A 12,589-nucleotide genomic window follows, 5' to 3' on the forward strand; every position below is an offset into this window, starting at 1 on the left:
ATGACCAGGAAAGGGTCACTTTTGATCAAACTGGGAGGAGACCGAGTAGGTGCTCCAACACATCAAGCATGTTCTAATCAAGCTGCTTTCAGCCTAGAGTGGAACGTATGCTTCAGTACTTTGTTGGGGCTGAAGGAAACAGCTAGAGAAGGACCCTGTCCTTCCCTGCTTTGGAGCCCTGGGTGATGTCATGAAAGGGCTCTTGTTAAGTCTGTTTAATTTTGTGTCAGAATTTCTTTTCCCATCATGTTCATAGTCCTAGGCTCAATCAGAAGTCTCTAGGTGTTTCTTCCAAAGAGCTGAAAAAGTCTCCGATAGCATGCCAACTGTTAGTGGAAAAGCATCTTTGGGGAAATTAGCAGTAAGCCCAGTGTCTTGCAGAAACTGGGCCTGCAGAAAGCCCTTGGGTGAGGCATGCATGAAAACATTTTCTGCAGTGCGTATAACTCAATAAAGGCAACATTTTTTGAGAACCACTATATGCCAGGTCTTTCTTATGCTAGATGTAGGGAGTGCTGGAGCCAGGGATGATATGGCTGTAGTTTAGTCCAGTGTATCAGAACTCTGGTTGTGGATATCTGGCTGCACAGTTTTTTGCTCCATACATAGGGTGAGCTCTGACCGTTGTCTGAAGATGATTCCTGAGTCAGAGCTGCAGGGGGAGGTCCTGAAGTCCCCCAGAAGTTCCCAGCGGGTAACAGAAGACCTTCTTCCTTCCCTGGGGCTAGTTTGGGAGCCCATGAAATGGCAACTCCTGTCGACAGGCTGCTGGGAACTTTGCTAGAAGGATGGACCTGCTCTTTACTGGCTTTCAAGCCTGTTGGCAGCTAAAAAATCCAGTTGGGGTGAACACCCAGTCCCATTCCACCTTGGTTGGGGAGGTGGGAGGCAGGCTAGATACGCAGGTAAGTGTTTGGTTCTGTCCAGGCAACAGGCCCACCAAGGGCTCTGAGTCTCAGGGGCAGCCTGGCCCAGAACGGGGCACAGGCTTTTTGGAGCCAGGCAAACCTGGGTTTGAAATCTGGCTTTGTCACTCACGAGCTGGGCAGTTTGCACAAGTTCCTCAGCCTTTTTGAGCTTCAGTTTTCTTATCAGAAAAATGTGAAGAATAGCATCTTCCTTGTAGAGATGTTATGATTAAATATTAATGCATAAAATAGGGGACACAAAGTAGACCAGAAAAAAAAAAAGGAACTATTCTTACCATCCAGCTGCCTTGTGAGTGACAAAATCCCTGTTGTAAGTGTTAAGGCTGAGACAGAAGGGCTGAGGGAAGGAAGGGACAACTTCATGCCTGGGGCCTGGGATCCAGGCTGCCACTCTCCCAAGCTCGGCTAACGTGTATAACCTTTCTCTGTAAAATGGGGCTGGCAGCACTGCACTGACTGTGATCAGAGCAGGCAATGAGATAACATCTGCAAAGCTCTTGGCTCAGTGCCTGGCACGTGTTATGTGCTTGACAGACATGAGACGGCATCGTTCTTAGCCTACATTTGTCTCCATGTCCGTGAGGAAGGTTATCTTCTGCTCTAGAAGGACTTGGTCCCAGCTGCAAATCTGGTTTTCAGACAAGTTATTCAAAGTCGATGGGATGCCACGGCTTTTAGTACTTGGAAGAGGTTCTACTGGGTAGACCTGTTGTTCTCCAGGAGACCAGGTGTCCTGGGGTGGTTGTTCCAGCATTCCTGGGGAAATGGTCACCCTAAAATACTTCTAGTTTCCCTGAGGTGAAAGGATTAAAGGAAGTAAAGTTTTGTTTTAAAATTTTTAAAATTTTCCTTTCTAAAGAAAATTTTTGTTTTTTGTGGGGGAGGTAATTAGGTTTATTTATTTATTTTTATTATTGTATTTTTAACAGGGGTACTGGGGATTGAACCCAGGACCTCCTGCATGCTAAGCATGTGCTGCACCACTGAGCTATACCCAGCCCCCCACCAAGTTTTATTTTTTTTTGATGGGGGCAAAAATGGAGCCCAAGCATTACTCCGAGGGTTCCAGTGGTGCAGTAAAAAATAAAATCAGCTTCTGTTTAACTCCTGCGGAAAGAACCTAAGGAACTGTCTTCTCACTTGGGAATTAACCACATTCAGTGGGTGTGTGCTGAGAGCGACTGTGTGCTGGTCCTTGTGCGAAGCTCTGTGGGGAATACCAGGTAAGCTGCTCTGTACTGAGAATTTAAGGGGAGAGCTAAAGCCAAGGAGAGAAGGCCTGCTCAGTTGGAATCTCTGCACTTTTCCTTTTGGCGACCTTAGGCAAGTGACTTCCGTTCTTTGGGCTTTATGCCCATTCTGAATGACCTGGTGCCACTTCTCATCCTGCCTATTTTGTGGTTTATAAAATTCCTCTCTAGTTCAGTTCTTCTTTTAAGACCCTGCACATATCATACATCTTCCGGGAGAGTCAGCCAGGTCTCTGCGGGTGAAACTAATTTCTGCTCCCAGAACGTGGTGCTCCCATGTGACCTTCCCAGCCTGCTTTGCTGCGGAGTTATGTTTGACAGGAAGCATTTACTGAGCATCTACTGTAGATCTGAGCTCATGACTAAGTTTGGAGGTTCTAAAGCTACTCTATCTGTCTCTCCCTTCTCTCTTTATGGTTGAATTTGCTTAAACGTACAACTGAGGCATCTCCATGACGACCAGCTGACCACCACGTGACGGCATTACCATGGTTGTCAGGAGGCCGGCAAGACAAACCCAGGGAGTGTGTGCCCTGGTCAGGAGGCAGTGACTGCCACTTAACTGAGGCCTCTAGGGGCATCTGGAAGAAAAGGTGGCCCCAGCAGGGCCAGGGGACATGACTTTGGAGATGTTTTGTGTAACTGGTAGCACTTTTACCCAGATAAACTCAGCAATCTACAGCTTCATGCACTCCTGTCCAGAGTTAGGATACTTGCGTTAAAATGGACATAACTTGCAGAAGATTGGAAAGTACACATTCAAATGCACCTTTGTGTCTAGAAAGTGAAAATGGGATTGCATAACACTGGCAGCAGGAAGCTCCGGTGAGCCTCTGCCCATGTTTCCACTCACTCTCCATCACTGCACCTGTTCACTACCCTTGACGTTTCCTTCCACATAGAGGGAGCTCCATCACCGTAACTGCTGACCTTGCCCTGACTCTGTTTCTATCTGATCGGTAAATTTAGGATGAATAAGCTGGTTGTGCTCAGCTTGTGTATGTTTTTTGTCTTCTGGGGAGCCAGCCCACACGTGGGTAGGCCTGCCTGGGGCCAGTGCTGCCTCATGATGGACACATCTGCCTGGTTCTCAGGGTCAGGGAGCAGGTCTGTCTGGCTCTCACACTAAGCTACATCTGCTAACATAGCCTTCGTCAGCAATAAAGGTATTATTTTGGCTCCTAGCCAACATTTAAAGAATGTCCAACTTGTTCAGAACCTGGGAGGTTTATTGGGTCCTTTCAAAAACTCCAGCAGAACCTATCGATGAGGCCAGGACCTCATCTGATGAGAGACAGCTCCTCCCTCCAGCCCCGACTGTCCATGACCTGCTGTTACCAGCCACTTGTTTCAGGTGAGGAACCGTGAGGGCTCCACCCGCACTGGCTATCCATGTGTACTTGTCATCTCGGTATAACCAGGGGCGCCTTCCCCAGTTTTATGGAGCCCTAGAGGAAATGATCTGATGAGAACTAGCGATTGAGATGGCCACTTACGGGGCATTAAACAGGCAGGAATTTCCATGGGGCCGCTGGGAATTCTTGGTTTCTAGCAGTAGGGAGTCTTGGTTACAGCTGTGATCAACAATTCATTATCTGTCAGTGGATTTCCATTATCTAATCCAAATATTTTGTCCCAGCCTGCTTTGCTCTACAGGCAAGCACTGGGCCCTTCCCTGCTTAGGTCAGTTTGTTTTTCATCTGTAAAATGTGGATACAACTGTATCTCCTATATAGTTGCGAGGATCAAGTGATACCATGTTGGTTAAAACACGTAGCTCAGTGTTTATAGACCTAGTAGATGCTCAATAAGTCTTCACCAACTCATGACTTCCCCAAAAGGAAGGGTCTTACACTACTTATTTAATTACAAAACTAGTCAAACTTATTTGGAAAACAATACAGTAAAAGACCCTGAGAAAGCATCCAAAAAACTGCTACTGTGGACCCATACGTGCCTACACCCTCCCTTATTAAATGATGTCTCTGAGAGATTTTTTTTTTCTGATCCAGAAGATATGGACTGTCCCTACCTATGTATGACTCCATCTTTGGAGTCGAAAGTGCCAGTTTAACATAAAAGGCCAACAACTGCCCAAACACCAAGTTCTCAGTCCCCAGCAGCCAGGCCGAGTCCCAAGACTCGCACAGTTCCTGAGCTGCCGAGCAGGTCGGCCTCGCCCCGAGCGGGGGCTGGAGGCGCCTCTCCAGGAGCGGTGGCTTCCTGGGCCGGGGGCACCACCGTACCTGTAGTTGTGGAACCAGTTGATGACAGTGCTGGTTTTCAAGTTGAGCTGGGTGGCGAGTTCCTCGATGGTTTTTGGTGACGGGTATGGCTTTTGCTGATACGCTCGTTTCAGAGCTTCTTTCTCTTCAGGAGCCAGCACCACCCGCGGTTTCTTCAGCTGGTGCTGGGGCTGGGGGCTGGCGCCCTGGCTGTAGTCGATGCCAACGGAGGGAGGCTCGCAGGGCTGGCTGTCGCTGACTGAGCTGTGCCGCCGCTTCATGTAGGCTGAGGGAGGGAAGAAGTCAGACTGAGGTGCAGGCCTGGCCGGCAGGTCCACCCAGGCCCCTGACCAGCGTGCGACACGGTGTACCAGCCGCCCCCGTGACTTCTGGGTAGATTGTGGCAGCTGGCTGTGCCTCTCTCCTCCTCTAAGAGCATCTCAAGACACTTGGACTAGAACCATTCTGAAACCCAGCATGCTCTCCTCAAGGCCCCGCTCTGTTGTACTGTGAGTCCCCATCTGTCCCTGCAGGAGTGCCTGTTTAGTGGAACACAGAGATAGACAGATGGCCCTATAGAGGGCAGTATGGAGGCAAGCACAGGGTGCCCCGGAGGGGAGTGCTGGTGGGGGTCGGGGAGGCTTCCTAGGAAACGTGATGTGGAAACTGAATCTGGAAGGACAGAGAGATGAACCAGAAGAAAACAGGCAGTGAGGTAGCTGGTGGGAGGCTGCTCCAGAAAGCGGGGAGGGCTTGTGCTGTTCATGTGTCTTTTCACTGTGGAACAGGGTTAGGAGGAGTGGTGGGGAGCGGGCTGCGACAAGGCTCAGGGACCTCAGGGACTCCGTGTGTGACTGTCCCTTGGGGATGTGCTGAGTGGGCTGCGAGGTAAATGGGGGGGTGACTCCTGGACTGGAAGTCATCTGCTCTGTCAGTGCTGTCTCTGCTTGTCGGCTCCCCTCTGCTGATAGGATCACTAATCACCTACTATGCTTCAAGTTCAAACCATTTGGACTTCTTGAGCAAATGAATCATCTATAAAGGTCATTCTGGTGGACTAGTTTGGAATATGGTTTGAAAATTCCTTAAATCTTCCTAAAACCAATGGAAGATGAGAAATAATATCACTGAATTCAAATGGCACGGGGCAGTAAGAGTGGTAGCATCAACCAGCAGCTAAAATTCATCATTTAATCCTCCCAGTTACGCTGTGGGAGAGAGACCATTCCCATCCCTATTTACAGATGAAAACACTGAAGCCGAGAGAGGTTCCACGATTTGCCTGAGCTCACACAGCTAGTAAGTGACAGAACTGAGGTTGACCTGAGTCTGTTCTGGGTAGCCTGCCTGCCCTGCCCTGCCAGGGGGTGGCCAGTCCCCTGGCCCTGCCTCGGCATGGTCGCAGGGCCTGAGGCTGCGTCCGTGGGACCCGCAGGAAGCCAGGGAGACACACGTCAGCAGCACTACCACTCGAGTCTCAGATGTCACAGAAGACTGTTAGGGTCCATGTGGCCTCCAGGGAGAGGAGCCCAGCCCACGAGCTAGCTAGTGTGTGTGTCTATGTGCTTGTAGCTGTGTGAAGAGGTTGGTTCAAGGGCCATCTCATAAAGGGAACAGAAAGCAGAGGGCAGACTAGGGTAGAAAAAGAGATTTACAAGAAGGAAAGAAAGGAGAACAATAAAAGATTCACGCTAAAGGGGGAAGAATCACAAGCTTTATGGGAGGGAGGGCAGCACGGCCCACATGTGCGCCCTGTAGCCAGGAGTACTGAGTGCAGAATCTGTAACCTAGGTTCGACTGGGAGCATAATTTATTTTCACCTATTTTAAAGGGATTCAGATTATTTTGATGGCTCTCATTTACTAAGCACTCATATGTGCTGGTGGTTGTCCTGGGTACCTTCTCATCCTCACAACCTGAAAAAGTGTTATCTTCATTTTATAGATGTAGAGATTTAGTCTCGGGAGTTACTTAACGGGCCATTCTATGATTAGAACTCAGAAACAAGTGAGAAGCAAATCTTCTCCTCCCAAAATTAATATAACAGAGTCAGAGGCCAGAAAGAGACGAGCCTGGTCTGTTCAGCCAGCCCCCGGCATTGGGCGGATGACCAGTAGTCTACGGAAATCACAGGAAGCCCTGTGCGCTGGGTCACCTGCTGCTATGTCTGCGGGGTCAGGTGCCTTGGTCCCCTGCTGGGGCTGGTTAGTGAGCATCCGCATTAGGGAGAGAAGACGACGGGCCTGCAGCTGCTGAGGGACCTTGGGATGTGCGGAGGGGCCCTGGCCCCGTGGAAACAATAACTCTTTGGTAACACAAGATGGCGCTCAGAGCCTGTGCAGAAGGGGAGAGGAGGCCTAGGGAACCCCCAAAGATGTCCTTGTGGGGGCTGAGGTCCTTTTCTACTGGCCCAGGAGGATAAACACACCAGCAGGTGGTCAGGGGGGTGACCTGCAGGAGGGCGCTGCCTTTGGACAGCGTGCACACAGCTTTAAAACTGCTTGGGTGGGCACTGGTAATTGTTGAAACTTGGTGATGGATATATAGGGTCCATTCTTTCTACGTTTGTGTCTGAAATTTCCCATAATAAAGAAGTTAAAAAGCTTTGGTGGGGGCGCTACATGGCACCGGGCCTCGGGAGCATGCAGCAGGGCCTGGAGCTGCACATCAGAGGGTGGACAGGGCAGGAGCCCACCGGAGGGCCTGGAGGGAGTGGAAGGCCACTGCCTGGGCACCTGGTCCCAGCGTGGCAGGCACTAGGCACAAGGCAGCCAAACATGTACGTGTCTGAGGGTGCCAGCTCTGAAGTCTGACAGCCCAAGTTTGGATTCCTGCTTATGCCAACTTGAAGTCAGGTAGGTTTCATAATGCCAGAGCCTCATTTTCCCTGGATAATGACATCTATATTGGGTGGAGTTATGTGGACTGAGTGAAGTCTGCAAATAGGAGGTACTTAGGAACTAGAAGTCTCTATTGTCATACCAGGGTCAGCCCCACGGAGCTGGCATCAGACACCCTTGCTTCTTGGAGCTCCAGCCCTTTCCTTTGTTGGGTAGAACAGTGATGTTCAGCTGGAGGTGAACAGCAGACACCCTGGGGAATTCAGAGGATGCAGGCCTGGGCTCCACCCACCCCCTGGCTCAGATGCGATGGGGGTGGGGCCAGGCACCATCATGCGGTGGTTGGGTCGGGGGCTGTGATGCCCACCCTCTAGCTGAGGTCCTCTGCAGAAGCTGACTGAGGAGGGCGGTCACAGCGTCCTATGGCCAGCCAGGCAGCTGGAGCCCACTCTCCACATCTGAAGGGTTCAGATTCAGCCACCAAGGGAGCTCACAGCACTGTAGGTGACCCAGGGCTGTCCCCTCTGAGGGGAGGACTCCCTAACCAGGAGCAGCACGTCCGAGGGCCAACCAGGAGACAGAGGAGGTGGCACTTTCTGCCGCCAAGGAAGTCCTTTAGGATTCCCTCCTGTGTTGTGGCCCGTGGAAGAATGCTGATCAACACTCAAGGGCTCCGGGTGTGTCTGGAGAAAAGCACTGCGCTTGGCCCTGCAGGAGGCCGTACCCGCTAAGCCCCAGAGACCAGGAAGTAACAGCAAGAGAGAGGTCTGTTCTGGCAGGGATCTGCTCTGCCATTCTCCAGGCTGGGCGACCTTCCTGGAGGCAGCTCACTTCTCTGAACCAGTCTCCTTAGCTACAAATGCATTTTTTAATGATCTCTTTGATAGGATTATATATGGAAGACCCTGGCATGTGGTCTGTGCGCAATTAAATGTTGTAATACCTCACTCACCCAACAGAAGAAAAGACAACAAAGGAACCAACACTCAGTGGCCTTACTCTCATTAAGAAGAGAAAGATACACTGGCCGCCAGGGCGACTGAGGAATTATCAAAGTGCCTCTAGGTGCTAAATGTCTTTGGGTTCAGGCTGCTAGGCAGAGAAAGCCACAAATCTTCCCAGTCCTTTAGGTACTCATCGGTGGATGACTGTCAAAAAAATCCTTTCCCCTGCCTTATAGTCCCTTGGTCACGGATCAATGTCCCTCATCAGCTCGGTGTGAAGGCTTTGAAAGCAACCACGCGTTTCTAAATGAGAAAGCAATTGGCCAGGGCAGGCGGCAGGGAGTTACCTTTCTTTTCCATCCGTTTCATGTCCATCAGCTTCTCCACATTGTTGGGGTCATTCAGCCACAGCTGCATCCGGACAAAGGGCTCCCGTCCCTTCAGACTGAGCTTGTGCCAGGGCTTTGGGCGAGCAAGGAGGTCGGAGACGGAGCCTTGGGTGAGCCCTAGGATGGTCTCCCCGAATAAACGCTGACCTGGAGAGAAAGCAGGACCGAGAGAAATGTCATTGCTGAGACCCAGGGATCTGGCAGGACAAGTATGTGTCAAGGTTAAAATCAGAAATGGGGGTTCAAGACCTAGAGTCTGATAGGCTGGGTCTTGGCTTAGAACAAGCACTTCATAGAAGCACTTCCTCAGCGAGACTTGTAACAGACTCTGTTGGTGACTCTTTCATTCTGCTGACACACAAGGTTTCTCTCAAAAAAGCCTTTGGGCTTCAGATGAACGGAGGTCTGGATAACACCTGCGGCGTTCATCAGAGGTGGTTGGCCCCATACCCGAGCTCAGGAGGTTAAGTAGCACGTGGGAGACCTCTCCTTCACAACCCAAACCGCAGGGCTGTCTGCACCGGCTCCTTTCGCCATTAGCAACGTTATCAGGTCTTGCTGAGAAAACAGGCCACTTGACCCAAGGTCACAGCAGGAAAGAGCAGGAGATAAAGCTCCTCAGCTCTGTTTTTCTGAAAAGCAGGCCATTTCTGATTCTAAAATCTGTCCCCGCCATCCAAGCAGCTTTTGCTGACTGGAGCTCAAAGTGGACCAAGACCCCCTCCTCTGAGGCCGCGGCCAGAGGCCCGCTCCCTAAGCTGATCAGAGGGTATTTCGCTCTGCAGGGCACAGCGGTGATGGTCTGCAGTGTTCGTCAGAGGCTTCAAAAGGAAATTTCTCTTCTCTGAGTGCTATTCAGCTGCAGGTGAAGAGGGGCCACCACTTTTAAAAGTACAAATGGGAACCAGACACAACCTGAAGGACCTGACGGGAGAACTTCACTGAACAAGACTGCTGAGTGGAAACGCAGGCCGGGACCACGGAGGCCAGTGCCGGGTTCCATGAAGTGTCTAGAACACGACCCCGGCTCTGCCCCTCAGTGCAGGGGACTGTGGGTGACGGCTCACGCCCTGCACCTGTGAGAGGGAGGCACCCCTGCCTGTGCTCACAGGGTGGTGGTTAAGACAGGGGAACACTGCCTTGTAAAAAGCAGGACTCCAACTAAAAGTTTACTGCAGGGGAAGCTTTGGATTTGAGAAATTAAATTTTTTTGGTATCAGTCATTTAAAGTGAGAGGTACATTTACTGATTTTGTAAACCTATGGTTTCTCTGCTTCTCAAACTCTTAATTTAGCCTAAAGACATCGTAGGTCTTGACCAGTTTTTTGTTGTGGCTGTTTTAATTTTACCCAATTCTAATCTGGTAGGCAAATCTCACTTCATTCCAAGGAGCTTGTTATGTTCAGGAAAGTGATATATATGAACAGCTAGTTACTATCTGCTTGACCCACCCAATTGCATGGGGGGGAAAATCAAGTGATTATTCTTGGAAAATTATTTGTTTTACTTTTAGAGGTTTCACAGCAGTGGCTCTCAATTGTTTTGGAGTCACAGACCCATTTGAGAACCTGAAGAAATCTACCGGCCCTCACCCTTTAAAATGTGCACAGACACGTTCTGCGTGTGACTTTTAAGGGGTTGACCCATGGACACCCCATGACCAGGTCAAAGGTTAAGAGGATGCCTGGGTCTTGACCAGTTGCCTTATTCAGCCATAATTTGGCCCCCTTTGTGTCTATTACTCTTCTCAGAGGGAAGGGAGGCCGCCTCTTTCCTGGAGAAGCCAAGACCCGCTGGAGCAGCCACAAGCCTGCTTCTCATCTCGAAATCCAGGGTGACGCTGCCGTGGAGGCTTTTCTGGAAGCTCCTGCTCCAGGAGGAGGGAGTCACCTGCTTGCTGGGGAAGTTTCACCCCTTAGATCGCTGATGTGTCTTCCCAGCAAACTTGACCCTGTCTGTCGGGCTCTTCCACAACGCCATCCAGATGCTGCCAGGCCCCTGCCGGTGCCACCCAGCTCTGCCCCCTGAGGACCTGGGGCTCCACTGGGTGGTCAGAGCGCCTGGCCTGGCCGGGTGGGGCTGACCTGGGAACTCTAGCCTGCTGTGAACCCTTAGCGTTGACAACTGGAGGACTTTTAGGTTCTTTCTAGGCAGCCTGTGAACGTTTAAACCCTTTGGTTGAGAGCCCCTCTCCCCCTGTTCTTCCTGAAACTCCTGACAGGAGACGACCCGCCGCTTCCTGACCTAGAGGCTGGGGAGGGAACATACCGAGGTTGTTGTCGGTCAGCACCTCCTTGACCCTCTTGGTTATGCCGTAGGTGTCCAGCTCTGGAGACATGGCCACCAGCTCTTGAATGCTGAGCGCCGAGTGTCCGGAGAGAGGCAGTGGGGTGCTGGGCTGAGAGTCTGAAGCGGGCTGGTCGCTGGGTTCGGGCGGTTTGCCATCCTTACTTGTTTCAATGGGGGGACAGGGCTGCTGGACCAGTTCAGTCAAACTCTTCACTGATTCGCTAGAGCTCATCGGTGATTCGGGCGCAGGGCTGCAGCTGGCAGAGGTCTTCGGAGTGCTTTCTGCAATTGAAGCACATGGAAAACCAAGGCTGAATATGGCTGTCTCCCCACGGACGTCCACTCTCCTTATCTGGGAATTACTAATTAAACGCTTGTACGAGAAGGAGGCCGTATGGCAGCCTGTGGATCTAAATGATTGTATCATGGCTTTTTAACTGAGAAGAAACCTCTCATGTTCTGTATTAAAAAATAAAAACTAACAGCAATAGTAGGAAAACGAGGGGTTTCAACAGGTTTCTGAAGGCTCAATAAAGGGCATCCTGTTAAAAAATATGTCCTATTAATCATATGCTCTCACGCTCCTGTTTTCTTCCAGGGGAACCCCATAATTCTGTAATTCAGAAGCACCTTGGCTAGAATATAATCTGCATACTTTTTTGTCCATAATTTCTAACACAAAACGGACAAATTACTTTCAGTGAGGACTGTCTATGGTGTGGTCACCCCAGTGATGAAGACCCTCGAAGAAGAGGCCTGAAGCCTCGGCTGCGAGCCCCAGGCCTCGAGCTGAGCTGGGACCCGGGTCAGTTCTCCCTGTGATTCCAGGAGGCTCCACGGCGCCCGCCCTGGAGGGAACCCACAGAAGAGGAGCGCCGCCCTGCTCTCTTCAGACCCCAGGACGTGCCTCTGAAAGCGCCGCTCTTTGCTCGCCTACACCACGCTGCCCCTGCCACAGCAGCGGCAGCCAGGTCTCCACGCTCTCCTTTCTCCTGTCTTGCTGCAGGTGCCTGGTGGGGAGTGCCACCCGCGCTCTGTTGGAGTGGTCCCTTCTGCCTCTCTGTTAGCATCACCCTGACATCCATTCTAGTTTTGGGGTGCCTGGAATAAAGATTTTGGCCATTTCTTAATTTCCAAATAGAGAAAGAATGTCCAGGAGGAAAATGCAAAGTGATCTCGCACTGCGGCCCTACCCACAAGGGAAACCTATTTTTGGCTCAGTGTCTGGGTGAGATCTCCCCCCACCCCTGCTCCCACCAGGCACGGCGCACGGTGAGACCCCACAGTGGCACGCGTGAGGGGCCAGGTCAGGCGCTGTCATGTGGGTTCTATGCCCCCGGGGCAGAAAACTCAGAGGCCAGGCCACGCAGTGAACATTACCATATGTTTTGTATAAATACCTACAAAGATAAAATCCCAAAGAAAACACACGGGTGGCCGCCAAAATACTCATTACCTGACTAAACAAAATTTAACTCTAAGTAATAACTGAATTTCAACTGACCATGTAACTGGAGTGTCCTTTGCGGGACACATTCTATCCAGGATAACAACCTATTCTGAACTCGAGAGGATGGAACGCGTATTCCAAGTACAAGGGATATTTTGTATAAATACCGACAAAGATAAAAATCCCAAATAAAACAACTGCAATTCAACCGATAAATTCATCCATTGTCCTAAACTGGAACAGAGTTTCACCATCACATAAAGCTGTGTCCTC

General features: G+C 50.7%; 1 protein-coding gene across 11 annotated transcripts in view; it reads right to left on the minus strand.

Annotated features, from left to right (window-relative positions):
* CUX1 (cut like homeobox 1) overlaps window positions 1–12,589 on the minus strand; it is a 352,302-nt gene that overhangs the window by 26,835 nt on the left and 312,878 nt on the right. For 8 of the 11 annotated variants that reach the window (XM_072943155.1, XM_072943156.1, XM_072943154.1 and 5 more), the window contains 3 exons: window positions 10,846–11,148; window positions 8,536–8,724; window positions 4,426–4,690 (listed from right to left, as the gene is read on the minus strand). The exons of the other annotated variants lie outside the window; for them this stretch is intronic. In XM_072943155.1, coding sequence (XP_072799256.1) covers window positions 4,426–4,690; window positions 8,536–8,724; window positions 10,846–11,148 — 757 coding nt within the window. The remainder of the gene's footprint in view (window positions 1–4,425; window positions 4,691–8,535; window positions 8,725–10,845; window positions 11,149–12,589) is intronic. 11 annotated transcript variants of the gene reach the window in all.

This window comes from Vicugna pacos, chromosome 18 (genome assembly GCF_048564905.1).
Source record: "Vicugna pacos chromosome 18, VicPac4, whole genome shotgun sequence".
Taxonomy (NCBI): Eukaryota; Metazoa; Chordata; class Mammalia; order Artiodactyla; family Camelidae; genus Vicugna; species Vicugna pacos.